Source organism: Megalobrama amblycephala, linkage group LG10 (assembly GCF_018812025.1).
Source record: "Megalobrama amblycephala isolate DHTTF-2021 linkage group LG10, ASM1881202v1, whole genome shotgun sequence".
In the NCBI taxonomy this organism is placed as follows: Eukaryota; Metazoa; Chordata; class Actinopteri; order Cypriniformes; family Xenocyprididae; genus Megalobrama; species Megalobrama amblycephala.
This window is the reverse complement of record NC_063053.1, coordinates 20,750,660-20,769,776: the sequence shown is the minus strand read 5'-3', so window position 1 is coordinate 20,769,776 and position 19,117 is coordinate 20,750,660. Positions and strand designations below refer to the sequence as shown.

Here is a 19,117-nt window from a genome sequence, read left to right as displayed (position 1 = left end):
AGCCTACAACATACATTGATGTTGACTGAATCACAGAATTTGTTTTCTTTCTGTTTTTATGCAACTAAATATACCACAAATTTAAGTACATCATTATATGTGAAATACATATTGACATTTACACACAAGCACCTAAAAACATTTATTGTTTATTATGATGATAATTTATATTTTATATTATGATGATAATTAAGTGAGATAGACTTCATACTCAATAGAGAAGTGTGACATCATATACCAGATAATCTCCTCAACAACAATTTAATTTCCCAGCCTTACACATTTAGACACTAATTCATCCACACAGTTTCTCAAAGCCTTTTTTTATATTGCAGACAGGCAGTATATAATGCAGATGCCCATATACTCAATAGGGACTGTGCTTAACCCCGGGTTATCGTCATTATAAACCCCGCTTTTAACCCTGGGTACAGTGTGTTTAATGACCAAAGGCAAGCTTTCCCTCACCAATCCACAAGGGGTTAAGAGAAAGCTGTCATCATGCATCACCCCACACACATCAAGAACATATACATGTTTCTTGGCGTGTGTGCATCAGTCAATCTGCCTACATCACATGCATGCCACAAGATATTAGATCTTTCCCATCGTGCTCCAATAACAACCAGAGGCTTGCGGGCACGAGTGTTCAGGTTTGGATGTTTGAAATGTGTTGCATGCATTTGTGTGTGTTTGGGAATGGGAGTGAGCGAGATTCTAGGGACCGCAAAGACATATATAACTGACATTGCCACAACAGAAAACTGTTTTTTTGTTTTCAGTCTTCTGAGATGACTCCCAACATCAGATTCAGATTCAGTATGTGATCATTTTAATGCATCTGCCCGTGTCAAATTATTTCTCCTCAGAGATCTTTTACACTCTCACCCTCTAGCAGCTGCTTAATGATCAGATAAATCTAAGTGTGTGGAGAGAAAATGTCTGCCCATTAGACTTAACCTTTCCTTTCACCCCCTCTCTCTTTTTCTTCTCTGTCCTTTGTAATGAGTGTGTAGTGCGAATTATATTTTAAGATAGAAATTAATTCAGAATTATGTTAAACATTTCTCCATAGGCTAAACTCTGAACATAAAATGTACTTCAGTAATCAGATCCACTCCACTTCTGACCAACCAAGTCAAACTAATCAGTGCAAAGGGAAGAGAGAAGAGTCAGACTACAACCCCAAATCAAGTAAATTTTTTGCTTGGTGATTTATGTATCCCTAGTGGCAAAAAAATTATTTCAGTCTGTTTGAGCATCCCACCTAGGTCGAACTAGATCAGAGGTGGGCAAGTTCGGTCCTAGAGAGCTGCTGTCCTGCAGAGTTTAGTTCCAACCCTGAAAAAAAACTTCAGCTGCCTATAGCCTTAGTAATCCTGAAGAGCTTGATTAGCTTGTTCAGGTGTGTTTGATTAAGGTTGGAGCTAAACTCAGCAGGACAGCGGCTCTCTAGGACCGAACTTGCCTACCCCTGAACTAGGTCGAAACTGCAGCATTCGCTCAACCAGTGGCATGAGCTGGGGACAGGGATCTATTTGAGACTTTGACTAACTTACTGTTTGAAATACAACAAGTAATTCATGATTTAAAGGAATTTAATAGAACCAGGGCCTAAAACTAACTTTTTGTCACAATGCATTACAATATTGCATTACTCCCTAAAAAAAGAAACTAATTGCATTACTTAGTTACATTTTATGAAAAGTAATGTTACATTACTTTTGCTTTACTTTTTCTTGCTTGTTTGTTTTTTAAAAACAACAAAAAAGTTCTTTTTTTGGTGAATGTTAAGGCCCTTTCACACCAAAAGTGAAAAGAATAAGCCTCAGGCTGAAGGATAGGCATATTTACACCTGTACAGTAGAGGGCGCAGCTCAAATAAACCTTTCAGCTGTGCTGCCATTCTGGATTAAAGAAGAATAGGCTACAGGAGAAGAACGTTCAACACTCTTATTTCTAAATCTAATCTAAAGTAATTTTTGCTTATTAGTAGATAATTAGTAGGTTGAGTTAGATAATTGAAGGTCATTAGTTAATAAAGTGAGATTAAATAAATAAAGTATATTTGTGTAATTTAATATAATTAATTATTACAGGTTTGCGTAAAATTCTGAGATTGCATTTCACTGTTTTTATTCATTTTGAGGAACACTGAATGTTTTCGTGCAAGTTCACATTTAGTCTAGTACTACAATAACCATCATGTTCACACAGCGCACACAACGCCTCTGCACTTTATTTCTCTCAACATGGGGACAGGAGAGCTGTCAGTCAATAAATGTGAAAAAGTAACTTGCGTTACTTATTTGAAAAAGTTACTTAGATATTTTGCTAATGCATTACTTTACTAGTTACTTAAAAAAGTAATCTGATTACGTAACTTAAGTTACTTGTAATGCGTCACCCCCAACCCTGCTAAAGACAAGCGCAAGAAGACGTGAAAGAGAGCTCAATTCAGTATTCAAGTACCGTCTGAAATGCGGCTTTCTGGGTACGCGCTTCGGATGTTCATGCACAGAAATCTTCCCACAGCGTGCAAGTAACGAATTGAGTTCCCTTTTGTGTCTTCTTGCACTTGAATATTTAAATTGGCAAGGCTTAAACTCTTGGCTTAAACCTGTCAACTGCCCTGAGTGTCATGTTTGTTCAAGTTCATGTTCTTACAACACTGCATGGTTAGAATTCACAAAAAAGTTACCGGCCAACTGGCAATTGACACCCTTTCATATTCTTGCCAATCAATGCTGATTTTTACTCACGTTTGGCACTTGGTGAGTGTTAAGTTTAGGCCTTGGATAGAACAAACAAAAATGAAAATTCTGTAATCACTGTACCCTTGTGTCATTCCAAACTAATTGTCTTTCTTCTACGGAATACAAAAGGAGTTATTTTGCAGTGTGAACCAAATTACCTGAATTCACCCACTGTTATAGTGCATTTTTGACATGTTTGATGTTCTTCCCGATCCCATTTAAAAGAGCAACAGATGCACAAGAGAACGTTCTTCAAAAAAACAAACACCTTTTTTGTTCCACAGAAGAAAGAAAGTCATTTGCGTTTAGAACAGAATGAGTAAATGATAAAAAATATATATATTATGAACTATTCCTTTATTATTCCAAAATTTGGACTAAGCTGATTATTCAAACTTAAAAAAAACTACACTACATCTATACTAATTCTAATGTACTTTTTGTAAAGAAGAAGCAATAGAAGCTTAGATTCAGCAGGCTGGAAACAGTATATAAAAAGATTTAGATAGAAAGAGCTTGCCTAACAAACTGCATCATACAGAGCAACAAAGACTCAAAGTGTTCCTCTACAACCCTGAAAATACAAACATCCTAATATAAAACGGTTGCCATGGCACTTCTGTTTGTTTTTCCTCAGCACAGCCTCATTGCTCCATCCGAATCCTGAATTTAAGAGAGACTGTGCAAATGTGTGTGTGTTTGTGGAACATCCAGTGGTAGAGCAGCACATACCTGCACTTCAAAAGCCCTCTGTCACTATGCGCATGCTCATGAATTATTCAAGAGGGCCACAGGCAAGGGGCGGGGATGGGGAGGGGGGAGTTGGCTTCTGTTGCCGTGGTAGTTAGCGAGTCTACACCATCTGTTTCTCACCACATCACACACATTAACGCACACATAAATACAAGCGCACATACATAGGCAGGCACACACACACACACACAAATACACCAGTGCACAGTACACTGATTTAGGGATGCACCTCATCATGGTGCCGCCCCATTAGACAACAGGACTGTGGTCTGCTGAGCAACAACACACACTCTCAACCAACAATGAAAGTGAAGATTAATTCAATGAAAGTTAATTCAATGAAAGATTCAGCAGAACGATTCAAGCCTGTAACAATGGGCTGCGTCTGAAATCACATACTCTCTGAGTAGGTACTTCTTTCGAATAAGTAATTACTTTGCAACAGTTAAAAAGGTATGTTCTATAAAATGTGCGTAGTAATCCAGATGTACTACATTCATCATGTTATCATTGTCATGTGACCTACCAGCGTTATTAGTTGCATCACTTCACTGCCATTCAAAAATCCTCTCCTGTGGCCTCATGGGATTGTAAAGTGGTCATTGGATGCACACTTCAAAATCTCACTGGAAATAGTAGGTCAGTGGTGTCCAATTCTGCTCCTGGAAGGCCACTATCCTGCAGAGTTGAGCTCCAACCCCAATTAAACACACCTGAACCAGCTAATCAAGGTCTTACTAAGCATATTAGAAACATCCAGGCAGGTGTTGAGGCAAGTTGGAGCTAAACTCTGCTGGACAGTGGCCCTCCAAGACCGAGTTTGGACACACATGTACTTATGCTGTCTTCAGTTGCTATTGGAATTATCGTAAAATATAACTTTCCTAGGTAAAAATTGGACATGAACAATATCAACTCGTATTTACCACTGTGAAGCTCAGGGATAATCCTGATACCCAAGTTCCCGAGTTGGGCGTGCCATAAATTTTAAACATGGCAGAGGGGAGAACAATTGTTGCTGTGACTGGTATTCTTTATTAGTTTCTTCCACAACAGCTACATCTTCTTATCTTGTGGTTAAAGCAGTGCATATTTACATATATGAATAAGTGTTTTGTATGTTTTATTCACAGTGAAAACAGCCTGTATTTGACGAAAATTCCAGAATTGTCAGCATGCTGACTATTGCTGTGAATGTTTATATGGTTGTCAATGAAAGGGACGCTAAATATCATTTAATAAGATTTTCCCAATAAATGGGCAAGAATAAACCTGGTGTCCTCCATGATTCATGCTCTTTCTGACAACAAAGCACTTGAATGCGATGAGCTGGTAATCACGACTTAAAAAGTGGGAAGCGAAGGAAACATTAGTAGGTCCTCCAAGTAGGTACTTTTTGCTGCAGTTTCCTGAATACTATGAATTCAGACATACTACTCTTTTCACATACAGTTTTTCACCTTTTTTAGGAAAGTGTGTATATTATGATGCAGCACAAGTCTTTTTGAACAATTTATTAAAAGACTAATAAAAGTCACCTATTTGTGAATCGGAATACACTGGTTGCATTGTTTGTTTTCAATTCACTAAAAAAGAACAGACTCATTAGAGTCATTTGTTTATGAATTGAACTACACTATCTGAGCTGTATATGTTTGTTTTTCTGTTCAGCCAGTGGACAAATCAATACGTATTTTCTTGCCATCGGTATATGGTAATTTTTCAAATTCAATTTAGACTGCAAACTCACATTCACAGCTCAGGTAGCAGCGGTGTTATAAAAAAACTAATGTTATATTTGTTGATATTTGTACAATCGCATAAACTTTCATGTGTTTAGTGTTTGTTTGTTTCAGAAGACACAGTAGATATACATGGTGACATTTACACAAATGGTCAAGCAGCGCTGTTAGCCTCATAAATATGCAATTAAAAACTTTAACACACAGTTCACAAATGTACAGTGTGAATTCTCAACACCTGATGGACAAAGTATGTAACCCGGGATTACATTTACCCAGTATTAAATGTATGTTTTGTACAGCTGTATGTGTGTGTTTAAGTTAGATGTCTGTGCACTAGTGTTTCTTACCTGCTGGTGCTTTGATCAGAGGGGGCGGGATTAAGGGCACTATGATTGGCAGGCCTCCGTGCTCTTTAGAGGAGGAGGGGTTTACAGACGCTTCGCTTGTCACTCCGTTCCGTGATGTCGGAGTAGAGCTAGAGCTGTTGGCGTGTGGAGGAGAACCACTGCTGTTCTCCACTGTGGATGCTTTTGGCAAAGAGTTCTCTAGAGAGGAGAAAGTGATAATGGCGACTCGTTTATGTCTCACAAACCAGTCACAGTGTGAAATACATGAGGTCAGTGGGATCTATGCTATTTGTTCTGCGAAATGTCATTGATAGGTTTGACTGTCATCAAATTCAAATTGCCATGATCCTTGCCATGAAAGTTATTGAGAAAAAAACATGTTATTCCAAATTAAAAAAAAAAATTAAAAAAAAAAAAATAGTCTTATAACCTTCAATCAAGCTAGCAAGCTAATTAGCTAGCTAGCTAGATATCAGCCTGTTAGCATTGTTTGAAAATATCGTCATTCGGTATAACCAAAAGTGTCATTTGGTAAAACTGAAATTTTGGTTAAACCGAATTACTTTTTTGGTGACAAATTTTGTAAAAAAAAATGACAAAAGCAGAGTTAATTGATTATAAAAACCACACAATCTCATTGTTAACACTTAATAAAACTTCAAAATTAATTATATCTCCATTATGTTCTTTAGTTTTTATTATACTTTTAAACACCTTATTCCCATATATATATATATATTTATATATATAATATATATATATTAGGGCTGTCAATCGATTAAAAATTTTAATCTAATTAATTACATACTCTGTGATTAATTAATCTAAATTAATCGCATACATAATTTTTGCTGTGAAAGTATTAAATATTTCAATTCAAATGAATCAATGCAGGGTTTTTCCTGGGTCAAAAATGGTCTTCAGTGGTGACAGACATGGTCATCCACACAAACAGTAAAAAGTGCCCTACCCACGTGATCTGCGAGCCCGATACTGACAATAAAGTACCCGTCACTCTCACTGTAATTCTTTCTTGCCCTCTTTGCAAAAAAAAAAAAGTGATTTTATAGCTTTGTAAGCGAAGATGCTTTTTTGCTAAACCTGAAAAGTATTAAAAAGTAGCATTTAGAAGTTATATTATCTAATAATATAATTTTCTACCATATACAATTGAATGCACCTAGCTAACAACAACTTGCTTTGTTCTGGTTTCACCTCACTCCAGTCTAAACTAACTGATTTTATAGGTAGGCCTAATTTACTACACATTGTCATTTAAATAACCTGAAAATATTGTGGATTATTAAGGCTAATTTTACTAACCACTCTTGCTAAATGGGGTAAGCACACTTATGTTCTCATTTCAGAGTTGTTCGAGTAAATGATTCATTATAGACTGTGTGGACAGATCAGTTGTTGTCTTGATTCATTAAAATGAGTCTGTTCAAATGAGTCATTAGGTCACGAATCGGACAATAGCGGACGTTGACATGTTACGTGCGAATCGCGACTGTTATTAGAACATCGCAAAAGATTTGTCAACACAGAAAACACTTCACCACTGGATAGGATTTTCTTTTTGTTTACTGAAAGTGTGGTTTATGTCAGCTGCACGTGCAGGGCGCCTGTCAGAGAAGATGAGGTGACTTTTTTTGAGCACTATTCACACCCAACGGTTATTCAGGAAAGACATTCTCCGAATGCGCCTCGTGAAACATGGATTCGGTCTAACAAACTTTTAGTATTGTGTCAGTTGATTTAGATTATTTGTGTGAGGTAGAGAGGTGCAAAGACGGTGCTTACTTTGAAGAAGAAGAGAGGTCGCACGCATGAGGGAGGAGTTCTGCTCGTTCTGTCCGTCAGCGCAGCAGTCGCCTCCCTCCTTCATTTTACAGTCGAATGGTGACTAGAACGGCTCAAAGGTTCAAAGGTCAATACGGAATGGATTAATCTGCGTTATTTTTTTAACGCGTTATTTTTTCTCAGATTAATTCATCGAAATTAACGCGTTATTTTGACAGCCCTATATATATATATATATATATATATATATATATATATATATATATATATATATATAATTATTATTTAACATTTTCCTGTTAAAAATGCTGTTTTACTGAGAAATATCACATTACAGAAGTAAAAAAAAAATGCAAACAATGTTTCATACTGACTAAAGGCTTGGCATGCGTTCAATATTTACTGTGTTAAAACACAACTAACATCTTTCTTCATGGTCAGTGTTTCATTTTTAAATTCACAAGTCATTAACAACTAGCGATATCTCAAATGCACACCTCATATGATATTACTGTTTTGACCAGTAAGACACTCTTATAAGACATTCCCATATTACACATCCACCTGCAGCAAATAAGACAAGATTCAACAAGAGCACCCAAACAGATTACTGGTAGATAGAAGAAAAGCCCATTTGTAACTCTAACTGCTCGTTTAGAGACGATCACGGCTAAATGAGTTAATTAAGTCTGATTGTCCTTCGCCTAATCTCTCCACTTCCAGCAACGTCAACTAACAATAGTGAAATATCGTAATCTGTGGCTGTGGATTTGTCTGACGGCAGAAAGTAATTAAGGCGATCGTCACATGGCAGGCGTGGTAGGTTGGAGAAATGTGGCTGAGTGCACGCTAGCTGGAAACCGTCTAACGCCTAAATCACCATTTTCTTTAATGGAGGCTGGAGTATGGACTTAGCAAGGAATTAGCCAGCTCATTGTTTCGGCATCTCTTTCTCTGTCCCCACAGGGCTGCAGAAAAAATGGCTGACAGTTTAAGACTCTCTAATGCTCTGGCACGAAGGCCGGCCAGGAGACAGCATGGAGGGTGCAAAGATAAAGCTGTGAGTTAATCGGAGTGCTCTCGGGGGAACGACAGAGGAAGTTCAGGAATTTAACTGTGCATTCTTTTTTTAACAACATTTAAAATCTGACAGTCCTTGTTTTGTGTCCTGTCCTTGTCAGGATTTTGTGTCTTATTACATCCCAGAATTCCGTTTAGGCTCTTTCTGGTGGCAAACAGGTTTGTGAAATTAACCTGCTACAAAGAACCTATGGGGAATTAAGGGATGATAATAAGATAAAAAATTAATGCAAGTTCTGCATATTAGTGTCAAGTGTTCAGAGGGTCCAGAAGGTATAGTTAGATACTGAAACTTTCTCTGAATACATAAGTGTGCAGAGTACTGGGCTGCAGAGCAAGAAAAGAGTTTAGTCACCCATGGTGCTTAAATAATCAAATTGTCTAGACAGCTAAAGGCAGCCACGCACTATGAGATAATCGGGCTGATTTTGGGCCCAATTCTCCCCTTCTGACAATCCTAGGTAAAGTCCCATTTACCTTAATGGTTCTACAGATTATTTTATCAGATTTTCCTGTGGTGTGATATGTTAAGAGCAGTGTTGGGGAAAGTTACTTTTAAAAGTAATGCATTACAATATTGCGTTACTCCCTAAAGTTACTTTAGGGGTTACTGCGTTACTTTTTCTCACATGAGCTGGGCTTGCTTGATTGTTCTTTAATAACAACAAAAAAAGTTCTATTTTTGGCGAATGTTAAAGGATTAGTTCACTTTCAAATGAAAATTAGCCCAAGCTTTACTCACCCTCAAGCCATCCTAGGTGTATATGACTTTCTACTTTCTGATGAACATAATTGAAGAAATATTAATAAATATCCTGACGCATCCGAGCGTTGTAATGTCAGTGAATAGGGTTCACGAGTATGAGCTGAAGAAAAAGCTTCCATCCACATCCATCCATCATAAACATGTACTCCACACGGCTCCGGGGGGTTAGTAAAGGCCTTCTGAGGCGAAGCGATGCATTTGTGTAAAAAAATATCCATTTTTAAACAAGTTATGAAGTCAAATATCGAGCATCCGCCAGACCGCCTTCCGCATTCAACTTACGCAGAAATTGTAAAACTCTTGCAGTTCACAAAGCTTATGCTATGTCATGCGCCTTCCCTATTCAACTTATGGAAAAAGTGTAACTGACACAACGGCAGTTTCCTCTTTCTTTGTAACTTTTATACGGAAGGCGGTCTGGCGGAAGCTCGATATTTGACTTCATAACTTGTTTAAATATGGATATTTTTTTACACAAAAGCATCGCTTCGCTTCAGAAGGCCTTTATTAACCCCCTGGAGCCGTGTGGAGTATGTTTATGATGGATGGATGTGAATGGAAGCTTTTTCTTCAGCTCATACTCGTGAACCCTATTCACTGCCATTACAGCGCTCAGATGCGTCAGGATTTCATCAGAAAGAAGAAAGTCATATACACCTAGGATGGCTAAAGCTTGGGCTAATTTTCATTTGAAAGTGAACTAATCCTTTATGGCCCTACAGCAGAGGGCGCAGCTCAAACAAACCTATCAGATGTGCTGCTGAAAGTTTTTGTTGTAAACTGAAAAAGTAATGTGTTACTTTACTAGTTACTTGTAAAAGTAATCTGATTACGTAACTCAAGTTACTTGTAATGCGTTACCCCCAACACTGATTAAGAGTGATTGAATCTGTTCGGAAGAATGTTGGGGCCGCAATGATCTCAAATCGTAAATATTCAACATGTTGGATATTTACGATTTGAGATCATTGCGGCCCCAACATTCTTCCGAGTAATCAGTAATCCTGTTGTCCGATGGGAAGCCTGAGGACAAATGTGCACAAACTCTATAGATTGTTACGTGGAACGAAATGATACCCAAGGAAGGAAGGTGACAGAAAACGGAAACATAACATAACTTCATCCAAACTATTTTCTTTTTTTCTGTGAATTTTCTTTGCTCTAAAGTCACGTTTGACCACAAGAGATTTCCCATGTTCACAGTCGGGACTCGGTGGTGTGGTGTGCTGTCTTGGTCACATTGCGGCACTTCACACACAAACAAAACTGTTAAAGGATTAGTCCACTTTCAAATAAAAACTTCAAAAAGCTTAGGCTGTATGTCCTACACCTTCCCTATTCAACTTACGGAACGAATGCGGCTCCAGTTCCGCTTTTTCCGTAAGGGGTTCCGTGATTAGGGAAGGTGTAGGACATACAGAGTGAGCTTTTTGAAGAATACGGAAGGCAGTCTGGCGGAAGCCCTTGCGAGGCGATCATTTGTGTTTATAAAGCATATACATTTTTATTTTTTATTTTTTTTAGAAAATGAGTGATGTTTTCGCTAGATAAGACCCTTATTCCTCGTCTGGTATCGTTTAAAGCCCTTTGAAGCTGCACTTAAAACTGTAATTTTAACCTTCAACCGTTTGGGGCCAATTGAAGTCCACTATAAGGAGAATAATCCTGGAATGATTTCATCAAAAACCTTCATTTCTTTTCGACTGAAGAAAGAAGGACATGAACATCTTGGATGACGTGGGGGTGAGTAAATTATCAGGAAATTTTTATTTGAAAGTGAACTAATCCTTTAAATCTTTTTTTTTTTTAAATCATGTTTGTGGTCTCTCACATTTTGAAAATCTGATAAGATAAGTGTGGGCCAGCCTTAATCAAAATTACACTATCATTCAAATGTTTGGGGTTGGAAAGATTTTTGAAACAATTTTGTTTTAAAAAGAAGTATCTTGTGCTCACCAAGGCTGCATTTATTTGATCAAAAATACAGTAAAAATATTACTGCTGTGAAATTTCATTACAATTTAAAATAACTTTTCAGGATTCTTTGATTAATAGAAAGTAAAAAAAAAGTGTTTATTTGAGATACAAAAATCTTTTGTTGAATTATAAATGTGACTTTTGTTCAATTTAATGTTTCTTTGCTGAATAAAAGTATTAATTTCTTTCAAAATAATAACAATAAAAAAAAAAATCTTACTGACCCCTAACTTTTAAATGTGTACTTTTGTGTATTTTCATCCATGTGTGCTAGCGTTTGAGACCAACTATATGTTGTGTATAAATCTTATTTTGCCTGCCTGTCCAGGGTTGTGAAGCCCTATCTGTGTCAGATCTCACCTTTCAGGACAGAGATGTGTTGCCGCATTTCTCCATCAGGGTAGTTGCGTATCTCTATGTCATCTGAGTCTCGTAACTCCACTTTGTCATATCCGTACCATCCAAGCAACTCGTTCATGGTGTTTTCTGCAAAACTCTGCAGAGAGAGAGAGAGAGAGAGAGAACCATTTAAAAAGCAATTTGCAATTTTAATTGATGTCTATTTTTTATCTGTAAGAATTCAGCTAATTTATGACATTGCAGATACTGCTTATGAATCATAGGTTAAATCTATTCTACTATCTACTTACTGAACATGCCTACACACACAGAGAGAGAGAGAATCTGAAAGAGTGAATAATTGCAGTCTGTTTGGGAGGTGTACTGCACTGAGACAATCAATGTAAAAAGAAAAAACTCTGAGTGGCAGATTTTGCAATGCGGATAAACAAAAATCTCCACAGGGAATCTTATGTTTGTGTGGCTACTGTGAACAAGGGCCAAAAGTAGTTTCATCCAAGAAATCCTCTAGCTCAACGATAGACAAAATCTGACTGAAAATAGCTTCAAACGTTTCAGCTCCATATCCCTTTAAGAACCAAATCTGGAGAGGCTAGTATAGACTGACCAGGGCATCAAACAAACATCTTGCAAGTAACACTTAAGCCAGACAACCAGAGAGCAAAGAAGGAAGAAGCATTATTAACAAATCAGAGCTGACCAGACCAGAGCAGAATCCATGTAGCTTCAACATGCTAGACAAAAAACATAAGTCATACTTTGAGTATAGATTTCAATACCCATTTGCTTTATTTAAATCTTCAAAGCTCAGTAATTTTAAAGCATCTCCTCAAAAAAGTAGTTATACATGTCAAAAATGTTTACTTTTTAGACTTCTAACTATAAGTAACTTTGCAACTACATGTCAACTAACTCTCATTAGAGTATTAGTAGACTGCTAGTAGGTTAGGGTTAGGTGTTAGGGTTCAGATTAATAGAGTAATTTGACATGTAGTTGCAAAGTTGCTATAGTTAGTTGAATGTCTGTTGGGTGACCATCAAAATTAAGTGTTAGCCGATATTAAAGGGTTAGTTCACCCAAAAATGAAAATTCTGTCATTTATTACTTACGTGACCCTCATGTCGTTCTACACCTGTAAGACCTTCGTTCATCTTCAGAACACAAATTAAGATATTTTAGTTGAAATCCAATGGCTCCGTGAGGCCTTCATAGGGAGTAATGACATTTCCTCTCTCAAGATCCATTAATGTACTAAAAACATATTTAAATCAGTTCATGTGAGTACAGTGGTTCAATATTAATATTATAAAGCGGCAAGAATATTTTTGGTGCCCCAAAAAAAACAAAATAACAACTTATTATATATAGTGATAGCTGATTTCAAAACACTGCTTAAGGAAGCTTCGGAGCATAATGAATCAGCATGTCGAATCATGATTCGGATCGCATGTCCAACCGCCAAACTGCTGACTTTGGCGCTCCGAACCGCTGATTCGATACACCGATTCATTTGTGCTCCGATGCTTCCTGAAGCAGTGTTTTGAAATCGGCCATCACTAAATAAGTCGTTATTTAGCTTTTTTTTTGGCGCACCAAAAATATTCTCGTCGCTTTATAATATTAATATTGAACCACTGTACTCAGATGAACTGATTTAAATATGTTTTTAGTACTTTTTTTTTTTTTTTTTTTTTTTAGTTTTTGCTCCCTATGCAGGCCTCACGGAACCATCTGATTTCAACTAAAATATCTTAATTTGTGTTCCGAAGATTAACGAAGGGCTTACGGGTGTGGAACGGCATGAGGGTAAGTAATAAATGACAGAAATTTCATTTTTGGGTGAACTAACCCTTTAAGTAGACAGTCTACTAATACTCTATTGAGAGTTAGTTGACATGTAGTTACAAAGTTACTAGTTATTATGTAACTGTAAGTGGACCGTTGAAACAAAGTGTTACCAAATCAAATGATATTAGGTATACAATTATATTAAATATATAAATTATATTAAATAATAATTTTATTTGTTTTAAAATCTCAATGTATTCATCTCTAAGACATACAGTAAATGAGCATCTAAACATTCAGATATTTATTTATTTCCATATATGTATTATTTATTTTTGTCACTTTTTCTGTTTTAGTCAATCTGAGGGAGGCTCTCACCATCAAGTAGGGCGAGTTGCCATGGAGATTGCCTGCCTGCCCCGCCCCTGGGAGGGGCCGATTGGACGGGACCTGATGAGACACGAGTCAACAACTGTCAATCAAACATAGAAACTGTCAGTCAATCGCATTAACTGTCAAGCAGCATACTATTGTTCTGTGTTGTCGGATACATACATACTCATTTAATGTGGGTTGGATGGGCCTTGACATTTACCATAGTAAATCGCTACATCGTACAATAACAATATTACTCTCCAGCGTAAACTACAGCACTACAATAATAAACATACACAGACATATATGTTGTACAACCCATTTAAAAATACACAGAACATGTACGTTTCCAGTACAAACTGTTGAACAGCTCTTCTCCACTCCTTCCCTGCACTTCCTCTGTATGGCCACCAGGTGTCTGTCCTGCCCCTGCCTCTGGTCTGTAAGGTGAGGCTTCTGTTTTAGGATCGAGTTCACAAGGTCAGTCAGTCACAATGCAGTAATCACACCCTGTCCACAGGAAAACCTACTAGACTGTATCAGCACAGCATGGATCAATCTAGAATCACCTGAGATCCGCTCTAAAGTGTTTTGGGCACTTCGGAAGTCCTGATTGTCTGGGAACACCAGCTGAGCTGAGTTTAGAGGTGCCTAGAATTTCCTGACTTACAGTGTTAACAAGGGGTCATACATACTCATTAAAGGGGCAAAAGTGAGGCCACATACTGTAGGCTTCGGGACAGTGATTTTTTATTATAAAAATAAGAGTGGAATATACTATAGATAGATTAGATAGATAGTACTGTGCAAAAGCCACCATTAGATGTTGTTTTAGCAATAGTATAACGACCATATAGAATTATTTCTCAGTCTCTTTATTAGAATATAACCAGAAAATACAGGAAATTTGTATGCAGTATTAAAAAAATCAGAAAAATGGCTTCTATAGGCTAAAGTGGCAAGTATTTAGTGACCTCCCCTTATACTTGAGCAATAGTAGGAACTGGCTATCTTAAACCTAAACGGAATGGAAAAGGACTGGAAGGTCAAGAAAACTTTCAAAATCTGATAAGAAGTTTCTCAGAGTTTCTTCTTTGAGAAACTGGAAGAAGTCCAGGAGGTCACACTAAATACTGATGTTTGCTTAAAGAAGCTATTTTGTTCTGAATGTTTTTTCCCCTGTATTTTCTGTTTGTATCTTAATAAAGAGAGAGAAATAAACATGGATGGTTATTAAAACATTTATAAAACAACAAAGCTGTTTTTTTTTACAGTACTGTATATATATATATATATATATATATATATATATATATATATATATATATATATATATATAATTCACTTTGAAAATGTATAAAATTATATAATTACATAACAAACCAAACATATAAACACTCTTAAATATGGAGAAAAAGCTATTAATGTGGCATAATAAAAATTCTATTCTTTAAAGCTAGAATGTTTTTAAGCATTTTTTAATCATCCAATTCCCTAGACAAATCTATATGTACAATGTGACCAATACAAAACAAATATGTTTAGAAAATGTTGTTAGAAAGCACAGAGGGAAAACTGACAATTTAAAATGTCCTTTTGTGTTTGTCTTTTTTAAGTGCTGCAGATCAGCATGATTTCTGTCAAATGTTCTGGATTCTGCACGAAATGTCACTCCATACTTAATTGCAAACTGAAATTCCCCGCACTCCTCCCCTCTGAAGGCCGCCCAATAATTACACATGCTCTGATAAAACTAAAAACCAAAAAAAAAAAAAAAAATAGAGAGAGAGAGAGAAAAAAAGAAAAATATTTCCTCCCCTACAGAGACAAAATCAAATCAGAAATGTTTGGAGAGAACTCTTTTCACAGCAGACTGAAAGATCAGCGAGAAAAGTTACAAGATACGAAGCAGCAAATCTCATTCCCTCTCTGCCGCCTTGCCTCTCTGTTTGCCGTGATTGTGACGGCGGGGGGAATCGGACACCCTGCGCGCAGTAACAAGAGTAGGTCACTGTACACCATGATAAAATTCCCTCCTCCCTTCACCAACTTTCCTTCTGACCAACCTCTCTTTCCCCGTCTCGCTCTCTCTCTCTCTCTCTCTCCTCTCCTCCCAACCCACACTTTTCCATTCCCTTCTTGCTTTTTTCTCTTGTCCCTCTCTCATACTGAATATCACTTTCTTTTTCTCTCTTCCATACTCTCTCTCTCTCTCTCTCTCTCTCTCTTTCTTTCTCCCCCACCACTACACTCTGCTTTCATTTCCATCTACCTTCCTTGATATTCGATCTGGCCTGTATTCTCAGCTTTCAGTTTTTACAGCTTAGGCTGCCTATTGCTGTATACATTCCTTTCTCTTCTCCCTCTCTCTCTCTCTCTCTCTCTCTCTCTCTCATCCCCCTCTCCATCGGGGCAATCACCAGCACGGGGCTTATTTTACCATGCTGCACATGAAAGCAGACGGAGATGAAGGCTACACTGTCAGACGTCTCTTCTCTGTATCTCTCTCGGAGGTATAATCCTCTACAAGGCCACATTGTGTACAATCATCCCTATCTCTCTTCTTTCCTTTTGCCGTTTTTCTTTTGTCTCATTCTTCTTGGAAGTAAGAGAAAAATTAAACAAAGAATTGTTTTAAACCGCACCAAAGCGAGGGACTCCTCATAGGCAGGGTTTGTGTGTGTGTGTTGGTGGAAATCGGATACATGAGAGGGAGAAATTCATAATGCTCAGGTCTCAAGTTCTCACTGAGGCAATAAGAGAGAAGTGCAGCGTAAAACGCAGATTATATTTGTACACACACGCTCTTTAAGTGTTACAGTATGCTTTGTTTGTGCATGTCACCAGTTATTTACATAGGTACTGACCGTCAAATAGGAAGTGACTGTGAGAAAACACACTTTTCCTCCACCTTTAAAGAAAAAGCATGCTGGATTTCCTAAAGCTCACAGTGGAAAGCATGAACTCAATGAGTTCGGGAAAGGGAATGAACGAAAAACGAGTGAAAGCCGGTAGACGCATTTTGATAATGCAGATGGGATGGAAGTATTCAGCCTCGCTGTGATTTGCGACACCTGTTCGCGCATGTATCTCAAACCCCTCAAACAGACCCTTGCTCTAAACCCTCCTCTGGTTACTCTACACCGCATATCAAATTTAGCTTTGATTCCACAGAACCTGATCTGTGTGTCTGTTGACGCAAATGTTTGGGGAAAAGTTTTGTTTTGTCTCCATGGCTTTGCTGTTTCCTGTTTTTCATGTTACATGGGGCGTGACACACGCACATTGTTCGTCGGCGCTGTTTGCATATGCATGGGACCACCGCCCTCAGCTGTGGCGGTGTCCCTGTGGGCTATCTGCCGGGGTATCTGCATGGGGTATCTAGGGCACCTGCATGTGTCTGGTGAAGATGTATATGGGATGTTGTTGTACGGATGTAACCGTGTATTCTGGATTAGGGAAACAAAGAATTATTTATGAAATAGTGTTTGAAAAAACGATATTGATTTTGTATATTGCTTTTTTGAATTCTATATAGGAAATATGTCCCACTTAATGTCTAAGTGGTTACGGCCCTGCTTTTATAGCAGAATCTTTATAGATGTAGAGTATTTTTATCAAAAGCTTTCACTGGGGTGGTACCCATTTTAAAAAGGTACAACTTTGTACCTTATTTACCAACCTGTACCTTATTTACCAACCTGATATCACTGCAATTCATACATATTTTACGAGGTGGCTAATTCGTACGAGTGAGGTCGTATGAATTCGTACGAATTAGCCACCTCGAATTCGTACGAATTAGCCACCTCGTAAAAAATGTATGTACATTTTATGCTAAATCATACTTATTTTACGAGTTGCCAAATTCGTATGAGTTCGTACGAATTACCTACCCCTAACCCCACCCCTAAACCTACCCGTCACTGATGTTTAGACAAATCGAATGAATTCGTACGAGTGAGGTCGTTAGCCACTTCGTAAAATACGTTGGTCGTGAGATAGCGTTGTTATTTACCCCTAAAGGGTGCATATTAGTACCTAAATAGTACATATTAGTACCTTCTTAAAGGGCACCACCGCAGTGACGGCTTTTGTACCATTATTTCTGAGAGTGTATGATCTTTTAAATTATCTTTCAGGCTAAAACTCTGTAACAGAACAGAAAAACATAACGTTTAAATGATGCAAGTGGCTGGACATTACAAGCAGTGTATAAGATCAGAGCCAATCTCTTACTTAATCACTTATGCTTCATTATTTGTTTTTGCAGAGAGGCATTTAACTTGTGGAATCCTATCAGAGAGAACACAGGGTGAGAAGGTTTTTTGTGGGTGGTTGTCTCTGAAAAACACCTGTGTGTTTCAGGATAGCTGAGGGAATTACAGGTAAAAACTTCTGTGAATTATATGAGAAGTTCCTATGATGATAAAGCATATCAGCTAGCTAGTACACTATAAATGACAAATGTGATAGGCTGTATCTCAGACTTTATTTGTTTTAAATGTGTATATATATATATATATATATACAGTAGCACCACCCATTACCCAGCAGACTCAGCTGATTTGCTGATAAAGTGTGTTTTTAAAGAACCTGATCACCATCTATGTTTTGTCATGGTGTGTGACCATGTTATCCATGTTATATTATGTATATATTCATCCCACAGTATGTAAGGTGAATTGCTAACATGCTGTTAGATGCTGGATGACCTCCGGCACTTTAATGGTCTACTCTCTGTCAAAATGCAAGGCAGAGATCAGCTTTTTCCACAGCCCTGTGGTCAAAATGACAACTCGACGGATGAAATGACAGATTTGTGCCTGACTTGTACACACAACACCGCTGACAAGGCCAACACTCACCACAGACCTTTGGAGATGCGTATAGTGCAGAAAATTTGTTACAGATTTGAAGTATTGGGAGAAATCACTGAATTGTGCACTATGGACTGCGGACAAGAGCAGCGTATAAGGTAAAAAGATCTGTAATGTGGAAGACACAGTCTTTACATTGAATTCTAAATGAAAGAAAGTCGCTGCCTACATCACTCAGGTGGCAATTCTTACAGCATCTGCTGACCAACTCCCAATATATATACTTTTAGTACAATATCAAGGAATGTATAATGGAAAGCAAGCAATTTTGACAAATGGAAGATTCACACCATTTGAGCAGCAAGATATTTGTTCCAATTCCTTGCTGTCAAAAACTGATCGTACAAATATTGATTCCTTATTAAAGGAAAGGTCAGCAGTGTGAAAGACAATGCAAACTTGATTTATTTCACTTAGTTCACTGATAAAAAGCAGATGGAAAAAGTCCTTAACACACACACACACACACAAAAAAAATCATGTTCA

At 37.5% G+C, this 19,117-nt stretch overlaps 1 protein-coding gene across 7 annotated transcripts in view; it reads right to left on the bottom strand.

Moving 5' to 3' along the window:
• sobpa (sine oculis binding protein homolog (Drosophila) a) overlaps nt 1–19,117 on the bottom strand; it is a 47,219-nt gene that overhangs the window by 25,911 nt on the left and 2,191 nt on the right. For 4 of the 7 annotated variants that reach the window (XM_048205341.1, XM_048205344.1, XM_048205347.1 and 1 more), the window contains exons 2-4: nt 13,755–13,826; nt 11,588–11,723; nt 5,602–5,799 (exon numbers count right to left, since the gene is read on the bottom strand). In XM_048205341.1, the coding sequence (XP_048061298.1) occupies nt 5,602–5,799; nt 11,588–11,723; nt 13,755–13,826 (406 nt within the window). Of the gene's footprint in view, nt 1–5,601; nt 5,800–7,404; nt 7,504–11,587; nt 11,724–13,754; nt 13,827–19,117 lie in introns of those variants that run through there. The other 3 variants (XM_048205343.1, XM_048205345.1, XM_048205348.1) reach the window with 2 other exon arrangements.